At 45.8% G+C, this 19,002-nt stretch overlaps 2 protein-coding genes across 23 annotated transcripts in view; both read left to right on the top strand.

The window, feature by feature from the left end:
• EPB41L1 (erythrocyte membrane protein band 4.1 like 1) overlaps positions 1-5,625 on the top strand; it is a 145,148-nt gene extending 139,523 nt beyond the window's left edge. For all 22 annotated transcript variants that reach the window (XM_017512755.2, XM_037732842.1, XM_017512890.2 and 19 more), the window contains one exon: positions 2,172-5,625. In XM_017512755.2, coding sequence (XP_017368244.1) covers positions 2,172-2,180 — 9 coding nt within the window. In that variant the 3' untranslated portion in view covers positions 2,181-5,625. The remainder of the gene's footprint in view (positions 1-2,171) is intronic.
• A 3,190-nt stretch (positions 5,626-8,815) lies between these two features.
• Positions 8,816-19,002, top strand: part of AAR2 (AAR2 splicing factor) — a 23,752-nt gene continuing 13,565 nt past the window's right edge. The window contains exons 1-3 of the mRNA XM_017512744.2: positions 8,816-8,976; positions 12,344-13,154; positions 15,507-15,736. Of these exons, the coding sequence (XP_017368233.1) occupies positions 12,398-13,154; positions 15,507-15,736 (987 nt within the window). The 5' untranslated portion in view covers positions 8,816-8,976; positions 12,344-12,397. The remainder of the gene's footprint in view (positions 8,977-12,343; positions 13,155-15,506; positions 15,737-19,002) is intronic.

Here is a 19,002-nt window from a genome sequence, read left to right as displayed (position 1 = left end):
AGAAAGAAAAAGAAAGAAAGAGAGAAAAAAGAAAGAAAGGAAAGAAAGAAAAGAAAAGAAAGAGGGAGGGAGAGAAGGAGGGAGAGGGGAGGGAAGAGAGAAAAAGAAAAAGAGGGAGAGGGAGGGAGGAGAGAGACAAAGAGAAAAAGGAAGAGGGAGGGAGGAAGGAGGGAGGGAAGGAAGGAAGGAAGGAAGGAAGGAAGGAAGGAAGGAAGGAAGGAAGCAAGGAAGGAAAGAAGGCAGGCAGGCTGGCTTTGGAGCTGGAAATAACTTGGTAGCTGTGTGCCCAGAGGAACCTCTCTGACCTCAGTTTCCTCATCTGTAAAATGTCATTAATTTATAAATTGGAGTTGCTGTAATAACTAAACAGCACCTGTGATGTACTGGATCATGTCTTGCCTACAGAAGGTGTTCAGCAAGGTGAACCTGTTTCCTTGTCCCTCTGAGGTTTTTCCATGTTTAGGGGTCAAAGAGTGCAGTGAGAAAGTCAGACCATAATTGTCCACCACCAGCCTAGTGCTTGATGCTCTGTCTCCATGAGGGTGTTCATGTGGCTGGTCTTCATCTTCTCTTCCCTCCCTGAATTCTCTAAAACATCTGTCCCTGCTCCAGTTGACTCATCTTCCTTCTTAAAGTTCTTCCTTCTTGAAGGTCTTGCTATGAGTGTAGAAAGTCACCCATCTCACACAGAACCTTTTCCCTTCTCTCCCTGCAACCTCCCAGGTCAGACATCTGGCTTCTGCTCCATCTTCTACCACTGGCTCACCTCCTTCCAAGAGGGCCTGTCTCCCAAACACTGCCCACAAGAGGGCAGCACTTGCCCAGCTTCCTAGTGCTTCCAAACCTTCCAAAATTGAATAGTAAAAAATGGACCTGTTCCAAAACAGGAACCTTGGGCTCTAGTCTTGGTTTTGCCAACTTACTAAGCCAGTGAAGTCCCTGGGTCTCAGTTTTCCTATCTGTCAAATGAGCCAAGAAAGATCTGTTTTCTGCTATTCCATTAGCACTTGACTGTATGCAAGCAGCAGAAATGATATTTCATGTGTTAAATGGTTTTGAGTAGTTGTTTTGTGCCAGGCACAGTGTTGGACACTGAAAAGACAAGAGTCAAAAGACAGCCCTTGCCCCCAAAGAAGATCAGAGTAGTGTGTGGTTAATTAACAACAGCAACCATCGTAATGATAAGAACAGCCAGTATTTATTCAGCACTTACTATATGGCCCTTGCTTTGATTCCTCCCTATGATAGGAGGCAGGACCCATTTTACAGAGGAAGCAATTGAGGCTTAAAGAAGTTAAGAAACTTGCCAGGCACTGTGGCGTGCACTTGTAATCCCAGCTACTTGGAGACTGAGGCAGAAGGATCACTTGAGGCCAGTAATTCAAAGTGGTAATGTGCATTGATTATGACTCTGAATAGCCACTGCACTCCAGCCTGAGCAACATAGTAAGACTCATCTCTTAAAAAATTTTTTTAAGTAAAGGAAGTTAAGTAACTCACCCAAGATTACAGAGCTGGCAGGCCGATAGAGTGGGATTTGAACTTAGGGAGTCTGATTTCAGAGCCTGTTCCCTTAAATACTGAGTTTTGGAGCCAAACCTGGAAGCCAGGCTCCATTTCTTTATTTAAACATGGCTGTCTGTGGTTTAATCTCCAGGATACAACAGGCCCACAGACAACAAAAAGGAAAAACAAATGAAAAATGAACATCTGCAATCGTGACTAAACATTTCTTAGAACTGACAAAAGACAGGAAGAAAAAGTGAAACGATGATGATCTTAGCTTCTCAGTGTTAAAGGACATTTAACACATTTTCAGGGCAAAGTAAAAGATCATCACCTCCCTGGAAACAAGCGAGCAAACACACACGGGCTCTGGAGTCCGACAGATGTGGCTTCTTGAAGTGCAATGGCTATTCACAGGCATGATCATTACACATTACAGCCTCAAATTCTCACCTGAAGAGATCCTCCCACCTCAGCCTCCCAGGTAGCTGAGATTACAGGTGCAAGTCACCCTACCTTGCTGAGTCACAATAAAGGGCATACGGTAAAGGGTAGCAAAAACAACCTCTTGCCATATATTTAAAAACGAGTGACAGAAGTTACTAACGTTTCTTGTCCTCTTCCTTCCTTTACCCCTCTTTCTTCCCCATACCTCTGGCTTCCAGGAATCCTGACCTCTGTGAAGAGATCCTGGCATTTCTGGTCCAACCCAAGCCAGAGAACCATTAAGAAGGGGCCTTCATTCTGGATTCTCCAACGCAACACCGACGTCCCAGCTGCGACGTACTGTCACTAACGAGAGACTGGGAAGGGAAAAGCATATATATATAGATATATAGAGATATAGATATATATACAGGAAACACCGCGTCCTTGCACTGCTGCTGGGGCTGGCAGAGCAGTTGGCCGATAGCAACAACCAACATCTGAACACCTACATTTCCTTTGCAGACAAATTGAAGAACTGGTGGAATTTTTTTTTTTCCAGGAAAAAAAATTATAATAACCATAATCCCTTGCTCACCCCTTTCCCCCTGCCAAATAACAAAAGCAAGCCAGACCACGATGATTGTAGAAGTCCCGCCCACCCTGCTTCTGCACGTTGCAGTTAGCAGACAAGCGATTCCATTTGTTCTTCTCCAGCATCTCTGTTGCCCACTCGAATGCAAAGGAAAACACTCACGCAGCAAAGCAAGAGAAGTCGCAGCAGCAAGACATGCACAGCCAACCATTTTCTGAGAAAGAAAGAAAGAAAATTCCCCACTTGGAAAGAAAGAGAAGGAACACTGGATTCTTACTTTCTGGATCTTGACACTGGGCTGCAAAATCCACCATCCTCTCTCCCGCCTCCCCTCACCCTCAACTCTCAATGTCTTGCTGTCACTTTCTGTCTCGGCTTCTTCCTCCCCCTTCCCCCACCCCACATGCCTCACCCTCTGTGTCCTGGTCCTGCTGAGGGCCACTGCGGATGACTCTCCTTTGAAATGAGGAAAAGGAAAGAAAGCAAGTACAGAAAATGAAGCCACAGGAAGGGAAGTAGACATTGTATGTTTATGGTTTCTCATGATGAAGGTGCAGCTTGTAGGAGATTTGTACGGATGTGCTTTTAAGTTATGTATATTACATATAACAGGAAACAAATATTAAAATAAACAGTGCTGGTAAGTATGAAGCTGACATTCTAACATTGTAATTATCTGTGATTGATGTATCCTGAGGTTCCTAGATCTCACTGAACTGGCCCAGCTAAGGAGACCTGGACTCTGGGTGTGGCTTGGCTCACAGTAGGGGCTGATGGGTTCAGTGTAGTAATACTGTGTGTGGTGTTTGTAATTGGTTGATTGGTGGGGAGGGGTGGGACCCCATAATGAAGAGGTGGAGGTTTGGCAAGAAAGACGCAACGCAGATGTCCCCAAAATGCCAGTCCGAGATGCCTTCTCCCTGCCCCCCAGATAGTAGTAGCAGTCAGGGCCTGGTCTGTGCTCAGGCACGGGGTCCCCAGTTTGGGACTCTGCTGCTGAAGTTCCCACAGTAGAGGTTCCTGGCTTAGTCCTCCTACCTCCCTATGGGGATTGCCTTGGTTTTCAGTCTTCTCTTTCTCTCTCTCTCTCTCTCTTTTTTTTTTTTCCACATCCTGCCCTTCCCTGACCCCATTATAATAACCAACTCCATATGTATATATCCAAAGGGACGTGGTGCTCCCAGCCATAGTAGAAGATGGTGGCTTGAACCTGTCTAAACATTCTCAGCTCAGTCTTTTCCTCTACCCCGTCTGAATCATTTGTTCCGAATCATTTCTTCTTCTGGGGCCAAAGTAGCCATGGTAAGGGGGCTGCATGGGGCAGACCCTGAGATCCAAAACTGTATTTGCAAAGGGCTCCCCTGTCAAAGCTGAGCGAGACAGGCGGTACTGCTCAAAGGCTCCAGCTCTGCATCAGAACTTGGCTTTAGAGACCTCCCTCTCAGTGAACATCTGAGCTCTGGGCTTGTGCCCAGAAATTGCCCCAAGACCACAGGAGCCCTTCAAGAAGCTCCCGTTGCAAGCTTGGCATTGCCCTCTGCCACATGTGGGCTTCCTCAAGCCTGCCTGTCACAAGCTACTTCTCTGAGCTCAGCAAGTGCTCCTTGATGAGGGAAAATGTCCCACTGCACTGCTCATTTCTCAGTTCCATTTACCTCCCAGGCCTCTTTCTCAAGCAGTTAATAAAGTTATTCCACAAGTATTTACTGATTATCTGCTTGTGCCAGGGACTATTCTCAGGCTGAAGGAGAAGGTAGGAGGGGAGGGTGGAGCCTGAGAAGCCACCCAAGCCAGCTTTATATTTCAACCATGGCTGGAACATCTGAGAGCATCTCCCCACTCTTGCCAACCTATAGGGCATTGCCCAGGGATACTCCCAGGTGGCCCAGATGCGCCCCCTTGGTTGGCTTGTCAGTGATGGCATGCACCTTAGCTGCTTAGCTGGTGCTGGCCTGAGGCAGGGCAGGAAATCAGAACAGCATTTGCTTCTCTGGGCAAGTGGGAAGTTCAGTGGGGCAGCAGAATCAGCTGCATTCCCCGTGATGTGGGCCAGTGGGCCCACTCCAACCCCCCTAAGTGCAGCAGCACACTTTCCATACACCGGGTTCTTTCTGCAGTCCTGGTGGGAAAGCCACAGAACCTTCTTCCTGCCCTTGTTAACTCTCTTTCTGGGTCAAGAGCTGGAGTGGTGGCTCTATCCTCTTTGGGCCAACTTTGGTCCAGGAGCTCATCTTTGCAGGAGCCAGGAGTCCTGAGCACAGTGGACACACTCAGAGGGAGGGTCCTTGTTCTGGATTGTGCACCTGGCTTCAGGGCAGGGATGACGTGACCAGGCTTAGCTTGTGGAGCTTGTGGGCCACCTGGGTTTTGGGAGATCACCATCCCATGGATGCTCTGACCTTCCTTCTATGGAGACGCAGGCAGTGCCACTAGGGAGGAGGGGACCTGCAAAGCTAGAATCTAGGGCACTGTTTCCTCCCCATCCTCCTCTTTGTAGAGAATAGAGATGTTTGTCTTGTCTGTCTTCAACCTACTTTTCTCTTTTTTGTTTCTCATCCTCTGTGCCGCCTCTCCACCCAGGAGACCACGTAGCATAGTGGGAAAAGTCCTGGAGGGCGGTCAGGAGTTCTGCGTGACCATCCTAGCTCAGCTCCTAACACCATGTGACATCAGGCTATCCCTCTTCCCCTTCTTGGGCCTCAGTTTCCCGACTTGCAAAATAAGCAGAGAGAACCAGATGCTCTCCAGGGTCTTTTTCTACTCTGCCATCTCACGGGTCTTCATTTTCTCTTATTTTGTTTTTTCCGGATCTTTTTCATCTGAGGGTATAGGAAGTGCCAGGACCTGTTTCAGTTTTTGAATCCTACAAGCACATTCCAAGACCGGCCTGAAATTGCATGAGCAACATCACTCGAAATACTTTTTTTTTTTTCAAAAGCACCTTAACAATCAATTGCGATGCTGTCCTGTTCCTTTTTACTCACACCCTTCTCTCCTCTCTCGTCCCCATGCTCCCCCACCTCAGTGCTCCGTGCTGTATGCGTGTGCTCTCTGTTCTTGTATACTCAATAAAAGTGAAATAAATGTGTTTAATGCCGAACCATACTTCCTTCGCACCTCTCCTCTCTCCTGTCTCTGTCTCTGTCTCTCTCTCTGTCTCTCTCTGTCTCTCTCTCTCTCTCTCTCTCTCTGTCTCTCTCTCTCTGACCTTGGCTACTGGTACAAGTTGGCATTGTGGGAAGGGCTAAAACTGAAGTGGAGACATCCCAACTTAGAACATGTTTATTCAACAAATAATTGGAGCTCAGGGTGGTCCAGGCCTTGGTGACTCTCCAGGCACAACACAAACAAGACAAAAGTCCCTGCCTTCCAGAAACTCACAGGCTCGTGGAGGAAACAGATGCCAGCACAGGCTGTCAGTTACAGAGTAATCAGCACTAGGAAGGAAATACACAGGGAAAAGAGAAGGAAGGTCACTGAAGGAGACCACTTTAAATACGGTGGCCAGGTAAGGCCTCCCTGAGGAGGTGATCTGCGAGCTGAATGAAGAGAAGGATCAATCAACAAAGATGAGGAACTCAGGTGCACATTCTAGGAGAGGGAGACAGCAAGCATTTGGGCCCCAGGACGTGTAGGAGGTTGCTGAGCGGAGAAACAGCATGGTCCCTCCTCTTCCTGAAAGAAGAGTAAAAGCCAGGCGTGGTGGTGTGCACCTTTAGTCTCAGCTACTTGGGAGGTTCAGCTGAGGCGGGAGAATCACTTGAACCCAGGAGACAGAGGTTTCAGTGCGCCAAGACGGTGTCGCTGCACTCCAGCCTGGGTGACAGAGAGAGACTATGCCTCAAAAAAATAATAAAAATTACTAAATTGACTCACCTTAAAAGCAACTGTATTTAAAAAGGAAACTATATTGCTTCCACAAATGAAAAGTTTATGTCATTTGCCAAGAAAGGAGGTCTTCATAAAATAAATGCAAAAATACTAAAATTAAAAGCCGTCATGCACGTAAAACCTAAACTCATCCCTTAGACCACCTAAAGTGCACACACCACACTTTCCTTTTATTGCACCAAACAACTCATCGCAGGCCACTTTGCTTTATTGCTGCGAATCTCCCCAGTGAGTCTTTTCCATCTGTATGTGTTTTTCCAGAGTTGAAGTCATCTTGTACACACCATTGCAAATACTTTAAAAAATATATATATATCTTGAGCATTTCCTTATACTTTCAAATACTAAATACTTCTTTTCTTTGGAAAGGTAATTCGTTAAATGATAGACTATGCAGAGAAAAGTGATTCTTCAGCCTTCTCCAGATTTCTGTCTTGTCAGAGGCAATTGCTGTGAGGAACATCATGAATCCTTCCCAGAATTTTCTCTGTCGGTCTCCTTTAGCAATCTGTTATCCGTAGGGCTCTGGAATAGGACTTGGTTTACAAACAATGGGTCTCCATACGATTTTTCAGGCCCCGTACACCCTGATCTATATTTCTGCCTCCCATAAAGGGCAATCCTCTCTGCTTTCAGGGAATAATCAAAGGTAAGTTCACCCAGATCATTATTTTTCAACTGGGTTGAGGGGGGGAGTGATCCCTCCTTTCCCCCCAACCCTCCGCCACTCCAGGGACATTTAGCAATGGCTGTCACAACTGAGGGGTGCTACTAATGCCTAGTAGGTAGGGGCCAGGACTGCTGCTAAACATCCTACAATGCACAGGACAGCCACCTGCAACAAAGACTTATCTGGCCCCAAATGTCAATAGTGCCGAGGTTGAGCCATTCTGATCTAAATGGACATGTAACCCAAAAGGTGGGACTCCTAGGTCACCATCTACAGCTTCTACACCCAGTTTTCAGTCCCCTGGAGTCTCTGAGAAGATGGTGAGCCCAACTGAAATCGGGGACTTTGAGACCAGACCACAGAGCTCAGCACCGAAGACTGGGAGTTGGGGATGGGTGGAGAGGGAGCTGAGCTTCTTCATGCAGGAAATGAAACTTGACAGGACAGGCTGAGATTGATAAGCATGACTGTGACTGATGGAGGCTGTCTCTGGTTAATCCTGCAGCAGCTCATTGTGATTAAACATGACTGCAGGGCCCTGTCTAGTCTGCAACCCACTAAGAGATAAATTTTGACCGAGACAGATTGGTGTGTCCAGCTGTCACTGAGGAAATGTGACAGACAAGCTAAGAAGCAGCAGCACAGAGATAAGAACAGACAGGCCTTGGTTTGCATTCTAGCTCTGCCATTCTCTGGCTGTGTAACATCATCTCTTTGAACCTCAGTTTTCTCTTCTGCAAACTGGGAATATACATACCTACTTACTAGGCTAGTGTAAGGATTAGAAATACCCAAGTGGCCTGCCCTAAAATCACATAAGCCAATTCTTTTTTTTCCCAGACGGAGTCTTGCTGTGTCACCAGGCTGGAGTGCAGTCATGCAATCTCAGCTCATTGCTACCTCCCGCCTCCTGGGTTCAAGTGATTCTCCTGCCTCAGCCTCCCTAGTAGCTGGGATTACAGGCACACACCACCACACCCAGCTAATTTTTGTATTTTTAGTAGATACGGGGTTTCACCATGCTGGCCAGGCTGGTCTCAAACTCCTGATCTCATGATCCCCCTGCCTTGGCATCCCAAAGTGCTGGGATTACAGGTGTGAGCCACCGCACCTGGCTTCACCTAAGCCAATTATTTGCCTTAAATCACTTAATATAGATCTACTGGCTCTGCATCTTTGGTGGAACCCTGATTAATAGTGCAGAGTTAGACCCACGGTATCGTCATTATTCACTAAATGCATAATATATGTACTGAGCAGAGCTTTTGTGCCTGGCTTTGTGCAAGGTTCCAGGGAAACAGTGCAGAACAAGACAGGCAGATTCTTTCCCTCATGTTCTGATAGCCTGACTGAGATGTCGGACTTGGCCTGCAGAAAGGACACTGGGTGATTGTGGGCAGAGGGACTGAGGTAATGGCTGCTGCTGCTGCAGTCGCAGCAGCGGACGCTGGTTCTCTGGGCTGGCGGCTGGGTTTCTGAGGCTCTCCCCGAGGGCTGAGTATGACTGGAAGCTGAGACACTGTGACCAGGATAGAGATTGGCTGACAAAGACTGTGACCGAGCACCTGACTGGCTACTACTGGATAGCCATGGCCTTGGCGGTGCTTTAGTGACGATGACTGCTTGAGCCCAAAGTAAGATGGCTGATGGCTGTGTTTCTGGATGGGGATATAAAATGCATAGGTTAGTCAAAGCTGTTTAAAATTCAGAAGCTAAAACGAGACACTAATAGCAAAAGGCAACGTTGGATCCGGCGGAACCTGCAAGCACGGGCCATTCTTCCCGCGACCCAGGGCTCCGCGGGACCGCTCTCTCGGTTGCTCCAGTCAGGCGCCAAACAGGAGAACTTCCGGTGCGTTTCCGCGGTACCGGAACGCGGGGCGAGGCGGTGAGTGTGGCCTCCTGGCCTCTCTTTCCTCTCCTGATTCCGTGTGTCTGTGTGTGTGTGTGTGTGTGTGTGTGTGGCCGGGCCGCCCCTCTTCTCAGCTCGGAATCGCGGAGTGCCTTGAACTAGGCCCACCTCGTCGGGGAGGCTGGTTCTCTGCCTGTGGGACTCTGGTGTCTTTGTAGGCCCTTCCTGAGAAGCCGTCGCCAAGGCTTCCCGGGACACTCGGGGTTACTTCGCGTTTTTTTTTTTAACTTTGGAGCCTGGGGGCCGTCGACCCTTACTGCACTGAACCTGGCCCTGCCCTACTGTCTGCGTGACTTCCAGTGAGGTCTTCTCCCGAACTGAGCCTTTGTTTCTCGTTTACAAAATGGAAATCATACTTGTATTAAATAAATATTTACTAAGCGTCTAATGTGTGCTAGGAATACAGCAGGACTCAAGTCTCGTGACGGTGACAGGCCTCAATCAAACATGCAAAACTGCAGTGGTGATAATTGAAACGGAAGGGTACACCAGAGTGTGTCACAGGAGACTTAACCTAACCCCGGGTCAAGGAACATTTACTGAGGAGGTGAATGGTGAGCTGAGATCAGAAAAAAGATTTGACAAAATGGAGAGGGAAGAGTTTTCTATCTGGAGAGAGAGCCTCCAATTTCAGGGTCCGAAAGGGGAACAGAGCTTTTTGGGGACCATGGTGTGAAACAAGCTAAAGGGGTTCCCAGAGGTCAGACCATGCAGACTTTATAGGTCATAGGAAGAATTTTGGTTTTCCGAGAACAATATGGGAAACCACTCAGGCTGACATGGGTGGTGGTGATGTGATTAGATTGGCATTTTGAAACGGATACTGCTGTTGAATGGAGAATGGATTGAGGAGCAGGCACTCTCTGAGTGAGGGACAGTGGTAGCTTGGATTAGGGAGGCAGTGGAGAGAGGGGGATGGATGTGATTTTAGGTGTTCCAGGACTGTGAAGAACTCACAGAGCCGTCAGTGACAGGGGTTGGTAGACTGCAGTTCGGTGCATATTTAATCAACCTTTTCCTAGCATCTTCTCTGTGCCAGGCCATGTGCCAGCTTCTGGAGATATAGTGAATAGAATTACAGGCTTGTGGAATTAGAATGAAAGAAATGTCATTATCAAGGAAGAGCACACAGATGTCACAAGGGAAAATGGCTAATTGATCAGAAGTTATTCTAAATGGAATCTCTATTCATTCAGCAAATGTTAAGTACTTTCTGAATTCAGAATTACAAACAGAAAGATAATACAAATTATTTAGAGCAGTGTCTTTCAAACTTTTATGACTGTGACCTACAGTAACAAATACATTTTATGACACAACCAAGTGTACACACAAACACACAAAGCTCCAGAAAAGGGTACTTAGCTTTACTACTTATGATGTATTGTGATATTCAAAAGTTCTGTTATTTTCATTTTAAAAATAATGCTGGTTGAGACCATTACATTGATTTCCTAATCCATTGATGGATTGTGACTTGCAGTTTGGGGGTAAAAATGTTGATTCAGGGTAAGAGTCATTTGTAGTGGTTTTGGGGTAATGATGATAAAATGTACTCTTATTTTTGGAACAGGATTGGTTTTCCTTTCCACACTGTTTTTAATTATTTATTCATTTTAAGTAAAAAGAGTAAACAGGGCTGGGCATGATGGTTCACACCTGTAATCTCAGCACTTTGGAGGCTGAGGCGGGTGGATCACTTGAGGACAGGCATTCGAGACCAGCCTGGGCAACATGGTGAAACCCTGTCTCTACTAAAAATACAAAAGTTAGCCAGGTGTGGTGGTGCACACCAGTAGTCTCAGCTACTCGGGAGGCTGAGACATGAGAATTATTTGAACCCAGGAGGTGGAGCATGTAGTAAGCCAAGATCATGCCATTACACTCCAGCCTGGGTGATGGATCAAGACCCTGTCTCAAAAAAAAAAAAAAAAAAAAAAAAAAAAAAAAAAAAAAAAAAAAAAAAAAAAAAAAAAAAAGAGCAAATAAACAGGTCAACAGGCAGCAGGTTTTCTGTGTTTGAAATTTTGACATCTTGTTTGTACATCTGGCTAGATTGGAATGGCCTAGAGGGCAGTGACTGTCTTAATCTCTGTTGTTTCTTCAGGGGCCTGGCAAAGTGCAGGCACTCAGTAAGTATTTGTTAGATTAATAAGGTAGGTAGGTATTTTAGGACTAGAAGATTAGATAATGGTTTGTTTACATTTGTTCATGTTGGAACCATTCTTGCCAATATCCCAGAGGCACTGTCTGGGACATTCAGAAGTAGGTAAAATAAGTGTACTAAGTTCTTTCTCTTCTGGCCAGCTTTCTCTTCCTAGGCTAGCTTTATCACCTGAATTCATTCTGGATGAATGATCCAGAGCCACCACTGATTGTGGGCTCTTTAGGAAGTTGTTTCACTCCCTGGAGTTTAGGTTTTTTATGAGTGAAAGAAGAGGAGATTTGTGGTTGAAAAGCTCTCTAGACCTCGAACAAATTTTAGATGCTGAGCCTCCACTTTCTACCTTCTGTCCGTTTCTGGGCCTTCCCTGAGGCTTACGAGAAACTGGATATGTACTTGATTTAATCTTTCCAAATCTTTTGGAATAGTTTCCTGCAGAGTTGTAGCTTCAAATGATTAGGCATAGTTACAGTTTAGAGTGAGCCATCCAGGCATTTTCCACTCTCACCTTCTGTTGTGAGAAAGAGACCTGAGAAGATACTAAGAGTGGATGGTGGACAGAAGAACACTGGCCTGCAGGCTGGGTACCCAGATTCTAATTTGGGTCCTGGTATGACCATAAGCATGTCACTTTTTTTCACTGGTATCATAGCAGTGAAGTGAGTGTCCTTGCATGTTAAACCAAAACACAAATTTTTTTGTTGTTATTGTTGTTTTTTTTTAAGATGGTGTCTCGTTCTGTCACCAGGCTGGAGTGCAGGGGCTCAACCTTGGCTCACTGCAACCTCTGCCTCCTGGGTTCAAGTGATTCTCCTGCCTCAGCCTCCCTAGTAGCTGGGAATACAGGCGCGTGCAACCACGCCCAGCTAATTTTTGTATTAATTTTTAGTAGAGATGGGATTTTACCATGTTGGCCAGGATGGTCTCAATCTCTTGACTTTGTTATCTGCCTGTCTCAGCCTCCCAAAGTGCTGGGATTATAGGCATGAGCCACCATACCCAGTCAAAAATTGTTTCTTTTCGTTCTGATTTTCCTCATCTGTAAACTCAATGCATGGTTGTCATGAGGATTAAGGGAAATATGACAGGGGTCTAATTGAATATCTGGCACATACAGAATGGTTAGCAAATAAAGCATCTTTCCCCACGATCTAATTAACTGATTTCTTTCTTTCTTAGCTGTTCTGGAAGACTAAAGAAAAATAGTTCTTTTGGTCACCCACCACTGGTCCCATGGCTGCCATGCAAATGGATCCTGAGCTAGCCAAGCGCCTCTTCTTTGAAGGGGCCACTGTGGTCATCCTGAACATGCCCAAAGGAACAGAGTTTGGGATTGACTATAACTCCTGGGAGGTGGGACCCAAGTTCCGGGGCGTGAAGATGATCCCTCCAGGCATTCACTTCCTCCACTATAGCTCTGTGGACAAGGCTAATCCCAAGGAAGTAGGCCCTCGGATGGGTTTCTTCCTTAGCCTGCAGCAGCGGGGGCTGACAGTTCTGCGCTGGAGCACAGTCAGGGAAGAGTTAGACCTGTCCCCAGCCACCGAGTCTGAGGTGGAAGCCATGAGGGCCAACCTTCAGGAGCTGGACCAGTTCCTGGGGCCTTATCCATATGCCACTCTGAAGAAGTGGATCTCACTCACCAACTTCATCAGCGAAGCTACAATGGAGAAGCTACAGCCTGAAAACCGGCAGATCTGTGCCTTCTCTGATGTGCTACCTGTGCTCTCGATGAAGCACACCAAGGACCGGGTGGGGCACAATCTACCTAGCTGGGGCACTGAGTGCAAAAGCTACCAAGAGGGCCTGGCACGGCTACCTGAGATGAAGCCCAGAGCTGGGACAGAGATCCGCTTCTCAGAGCTGCCCACACAGATGTTCCCAGCAGGTGCCACGCCAGCAGAGATAACCAAGCACAGCATGGACCTGAGCTATGCCCTGGAGACTGTCCTCAACAAGCAGTTCCCCAGCAGCCCCCAGGATGTGCTTGGTGAGAAGGAACAGGGCTCTTTGGGAGTGGGCCAAGGGGAGGATATTAGCAGAGTTGTTTTAGAATAGGGAGTACTTCTCGTGTCAGTCCAGCAGTAACTAAACCTGGCTAGGAGGCTGAAGATACAGGTGTATCTTTACCCTTAACCCTGGAGATTTTGATTCAAAAGATCTGGAGTAGGGCTTCAGCAGCTTCTGTATATCTGTCAAATAAACAGGCATCCTAGGCGTGAACCTGGTGCAGATAATCTTCTGTTTGGGAACTGCTTATAGAGCCCAGTCCTACAGAAGGGAAAGATCTGGCCTACTGAGTGACTGAACTGAAACCAGAACCCAGGACTCCTGGTTTCTGGGCCAGACCTATGCTCGTTGTAGCCTCTCACCTACCCTCGCAGTTTGCTCCTGAATGAATAGAAATCCTGTCTTTCTACTTCTTAAACATTTCAGTTATTCAAAATGTATCTTGTGAAAAGGTCTGTTACAGGAGTAACTTCGTTGGTTGTGGTTGTTTTTTTTTTTTGAGACAAGGTCTCACTGACATGGGCTGGAGTGCAGTGGCATGATCACAGCTCACTGCAGCCTCAACCTCCTGGGCTCAAGTGAGCCTCCCATCTCAGCCTCCCAAGTAGCTGGGACCACAGGTGTGTCCCACCATGCTCAACTAATTATTTTTGGTAGAGATAGGGTCTCCCTGTGTTGCCCAAGCTTGTCTCAAACTCCTGAGCTCAAGCTATCCTCCTCCATTGACCTCTTAAAGGACTAGAATTATCTTTGTCACCCGACCTGTCCAGGGATAATTTTGAATCTGCATCACAGCTCTTTGAAATTATTTTTGGTGTCATAATTTTATTTTAGACAAGGTCAGAAATGCACAATTTTAAATATATGTCCTAAATGCAAAGAATACCCTAATACTTAGTTTCACAAACTAACCAAGTACAGCCAGTTGAAGAAGCAAATCATTAACCTATATTACACAAAGAAGATTTGACTGTATTTGAAAATATTGGTCAGACATCCAAAATATCTAAACCAGGTAGCTATTCACACAAATCAGACTTAGTTCCATATACTTAGGAACAGGGAGCTAGTTTTTCCAGGTCTCTGGAGGTGGCAGAGATCAAACGCCATGCATTTGAAGAGGTATTTAGTGCTGAGTACCTCTCTTTTTATGGTCCACATGTATGTATACCTCATTAAATTTACAGCCACCTTTGAAGCTAGAGAGAATGTCTGTGATCAGTAGCCGTATTTCTGTGGTAACCAGAGACCCAGTTACTTGCCCAGAGACAGTGGTGTCTGGATCATCAGGTCTCTTTGTTTGAGATGAGCATCTGATAGAAATCGGGAATATAATATTTTTTGAGTGCTACTTAGTGCCACGTGTTATTCTAAATGCTTTAAGTGTACTATATCCATTCATTTAATCTTTACTGCAACCCTCAAATAAGGAAATTGAGGCCTTAATAGATTAAGTAACTTGCCCAAGGTCACACAGCTGCTAAGTCGTAGAGCTAAGATTTGAATCTAGGCAGTTTGGCTCCAGAGCCCATGCTCTTAGCCCCAAGCTGCTCATAGAGATTAAATCACAGAGCCCTGTGATTAAACAAACAAAAATAATATGGCTGGCAGGCTGACCCTGGAATAAGTACTCATGAATTTGTCTTTTGTGGGAGGTTCTAGAAGTGTTCCCACCCAATAGCAAATCTGTTTTATCTTTCCATTGCCCACATTGTGAAGCATTAGATGTGCGTGGCCTTGAGCAAGCCCTTGACTTCATCTATAAAATGAGGCAAATACCACCTTCCTGATTGCCTGGTGGAATTGGGCTGAGGGTTACATGGTGTAGTGCAGCATTTCCATGACCCTGGAGCAGACCATCCGTATCAGAAGCACCCAGGAAGCTTGTTAGAGCTACAGATACAAAGGCCCCATCACCTCTTCTCAACCAGAACCTGAGGGTGAAGCTTGGGTAACTTTACTTTTAACAGGCTCTCAGTGATTTTCATGGGCAGCCAGTTTGAGATCCACTTGGCATAATACCCATGAACACATTTTGTAAACTTAAAATGCCAGGAAAATACTAGGAATACCTTTTCTCTTGCAATCTGATATTACAGAAATCCAAAGCCACAGGTTGGTTTCCCAGGGCTTTAATTCATAGCAGTTCAGCAAACATTTATTGAGTACCTATTAAGTGCAAAATCCCATGCGAGGCTCTGCAGGAGTGACAGGAATAAAAGGTCACTTATTGCTGAAATCCAGTAGAATTGATGACCTTGTGAACAGTGATGGAGAGTGTCAGCTGGTTCTCCTCTCCCTGAGAATCACTTCTTCTCTCTGCACCTTTCAGGTGAACTCCAGTTTGCTTTTGTGTGCTTCCTGCTGGGGAATGTGTATGAGGCATTTGAGCATTGGAAGCAGCTCCTGAACCTCCTGTGCCGGTCAGAAGCAGCCATGGTGAAGCACCACGCCCTCTACATCAACCTCATCTCCATCCTGTACCACCAGCTTGGTGAGATCCCCGCTGACTTCTTTGTAGACATCGTCTCCCAAGACAACTTCCTCACCAGCACCTTACAGGTGAGTAGTTCTTCTGACTGAGCTGATGCTGATGTGGGTCAGAATTGAGGCAACAGTGAGTGTTTTGTTTCTTGCTCTTCTTCCATGACCCAAAGATTTTTAAATTTCAGTTTCTTAATCTTGGGATATTTCCTGGTTTTCTCTCTCTTACTCAATTATAAGTGCCTCTATACCAGAAATTGTCTCTCTGTACCACCCTCTCCCCGCCTCGTCCCCAGAGTGCCTAACACTGGGCTTCTTGGATTTGCATTCCTTCGGTTTACTCAGCTTAAAACAGATTTTCTTTCTCCCTGTAGCCATGAATTGCTACAACGCAGTAAAGCAGAGTTCTGAAGCTTGTTATTCCCAGTGAAACATCTGCCTCTTCTTAGATCTCATTTAAGCATTAAAATAACTTTGATTTCCTGTTCAAACAAAATGTACCAGTTTCTGCAGAGATTCTGTGACAGAAAAAGTGAAATTTGCTTTTAACTTGGCAATTAAATTTTCATTATGAGTGGTAATTAGGAAAGAAGCTTCAAACAACTTACAATCTTCATCCTATGCTATTTCCTTCCTTTGCAAACAGATTAGCTTCCTTTATGTACTTGGGACAGCCTCTGTCACTCACATTGTGTAACTTTCAAGAATAGAAGAGGCAGAAGCTGCTAACTGTCGGTTTCCATGCTTTCCCTCCCATGAGCTGCTTTCTTCTCCTTGTGTGTGGTACCCCATGAGGCCTGCTCCATATAAGGCTGCTTTTCACCAGCCTTCCACTCCACTTACTCGGGGTAAGGGAAGAAATGAGCATTCATTAAATGCTTGTTGGGGCTGGGCATGGTGGCTTATGACCTTAATCCCAGCACTTTGGGAGGTGAAGGCAGGAGGATTACTTGAGCCCAAGAATTCAAGACAAGCTTGGGCAATATAGTGAGACCCTGCATCTACAAAAAATTAAAAAATTAGCCAGGTCATGCACAACTTGGGAGGCTGAGACAAGAGGAAGTTTGAGGCTATAGTGAGCTATGATCATGATTGTGCCACTGCACTCCAGCCTGGGCAACAGAGTGAGACTCTGTCTGTAATAAATAAATATTAAATAAAGACTATTGGGTATCAGGTCCCATGTTTGTTGTGTTCTGTGGATTCACTCATTTTGAATCCCTTTGGAACTCTGTAAGATGGAGGTATTATTCCCATTTTACAAATGAGAAAACTGAGAAAGGTTAAATCATTTACTTGAAGCCAGACAGCTGGCAAGTGGATGTCAGGATTTGTACCCAGACCTGAGTCTTGGTTTCCTGCCTGTGCTTATGCCCATGTGTAGTGAATACAGTGTGAATCCCCCCAGAAAGGATTCTTGATTGACATCAGTGAAGACTTCATCAAGGTCCTGTTTCTCAGGGGTACAGAACACTTCTAAAGCCGGCCTATTGTTGGGCGAGCCCCTGTGAGCAGGCATCTGACTTAAAACCGGCAGTTGAAGACCTGTGCAGACCATGGCAATGAGTCAGTCAAGTGCATGTCTTGAGCCTGATTTATTCTACTCAGAAGAGCTATAGAACTGTCCTTTTACTGGTTCTTCATTTAACAGAGAAATTAAACCCCTTTGTCCTTCCTCTGGGGGGGGAATTTTCCCCAAAGGTACTGGTTATGGGTTGTGAGGCAGTATGAGGAGGCATTAGCCTGCTGACTTGCCTCTGGCAGTGGCTGCAGCTCAAGAGAATGAAGTACTTCCCTTGTGATGCACGTTGATGCTGTTGCACAAACATAGGAGGGCCAAGGTGTCACTGGCTGTCCAGACCATTGTTAGCACAACCACAGCTGAGCTCTGATTGCCAGGCTTTGTTCCCAGCAATGATTTACAAAGCAGAAAGTGCCCAACTGGATTGCTAGATGCCCAGGTGGGTTGTGCAAAGCTGATGGTTGGAAACATTCAGTTTTTGGACTTTCCACCAAGAAAATTTGATGTCATTATTTGGAAAAATCCAGGACATGTACCAAAAAAAAAAGGAAAGAAACAAAACAAAAAAACACATGTCTTTGAGCATCCTTCATATATAACATTCTACTGAAAGTGTTGAGGAATGTATATATGTGATTTGGCAGGGTTCCTGCCCTCAAGGGATTTGTTCATTGATTTAGCAGTTAATTGCTGAGCACCTGCTGTATAGAAGGCGCTGTCTTGACTCTTGTATTTTGAGAAAGTTAATAGAAAGTTAACTAACTCCAGATAGCAGACTCTTGTATTTTGAGAAAATTAACAGAAAGTTAACTAACCAAGCAACTCCAGAGAGCAGTAAGTGTTTTAGAAGGCAGTCTTGCCCTGGTACCAAGACTGCCTAGCCCTGGCCTTTCCCTAGCCCTGGCCTTTTGGTCTCAGCTAGACTGCTTACCCCTGTTAACTCCATCTCTCCCCACACTGCCACCTGAGGTGCTGCACCATAATGCAACTATGATCCTGCTTCTCTGTGGCTCCTCATTGCCTAGAAGATTAAAAGCCCAAACATTAGTTGCAAAGGCCATTCTGATCTGGCTTCTTATTCTGTTCTCCAGCGTCTCCTTCTTCTCCATGTTTTTCCCCATCATCTCCAGCAACAGTGGTCTCCTTGCAGATTCCCAGACAGGCTATGCTGTTTTGCTGTTTCATGCCTTTTTTAAAATTGTGGTGAAAAAACACGGCTGGGCCATGGTGGCTTATGCCTGTAATCTTAGCACTTTGGGAGGCCAAGGCTGGAGGATCACTTGAGGTCAGGAGTTCAAGACCAGTCTGGCCAACATGGTAAAACCAGGACTCTACTAAAAACACAAAAATTAGCCAGGCATGGTGGTGGATGCCTCTAGTCCCAGCTACTCAGGAGGCTGAGACAGGAGAATACCTTGAACCTGGGAGGGAGAGGTTACAGTGAGCCAATATTACACCACTGCACTCCAGCCTGGGCAAAAAGAGTGAGGCTCTGTCTCAAAATAAATAAATAAATAAATAAAAATAAAATTGCGGTTGAAAAACACAATTTAACATGAGATATGCCCTCTTAACAGATTTTCAGTGTTCAGTACAGTATTGTTAACTGTAAGTATCATGCTGTCAGCAGATCTCTAGAACTTCTTCATCCTGCATAATTGAAACTTTGTACATGTTTTAGACCTTCTTGCCCAGACCTGATTTTCCCTCTTCCTGGTACAAATTTGCTTATTCTACAACATGCCCTCAAGGCATTTGTCTCTATCAAACTATCCCTCTTCTCCCCTCTCTCCTCTCCCCTCTCCCCTCTCCCCCTCCCCTC

Source organism: Cebus imitator, unplaced genomic scaffold, assembly GCF_001604975.1.
Source record: "Cebus imitator isolate Cc_AM_T3 unplaced genomic scaffold, Cebus_imitator-1.0 Scaffold18, whole genome shotgun sequence".
NCBI lineage: Eukaryota > Metazoa > Chordata > Mammalia > Primates > Cebidae > Cebus > Cebus imitator.
Note: the sequence above shows the minus strand (reverse complement) of the source record. Positions and strands in the feature narration are given on the sequence as shown.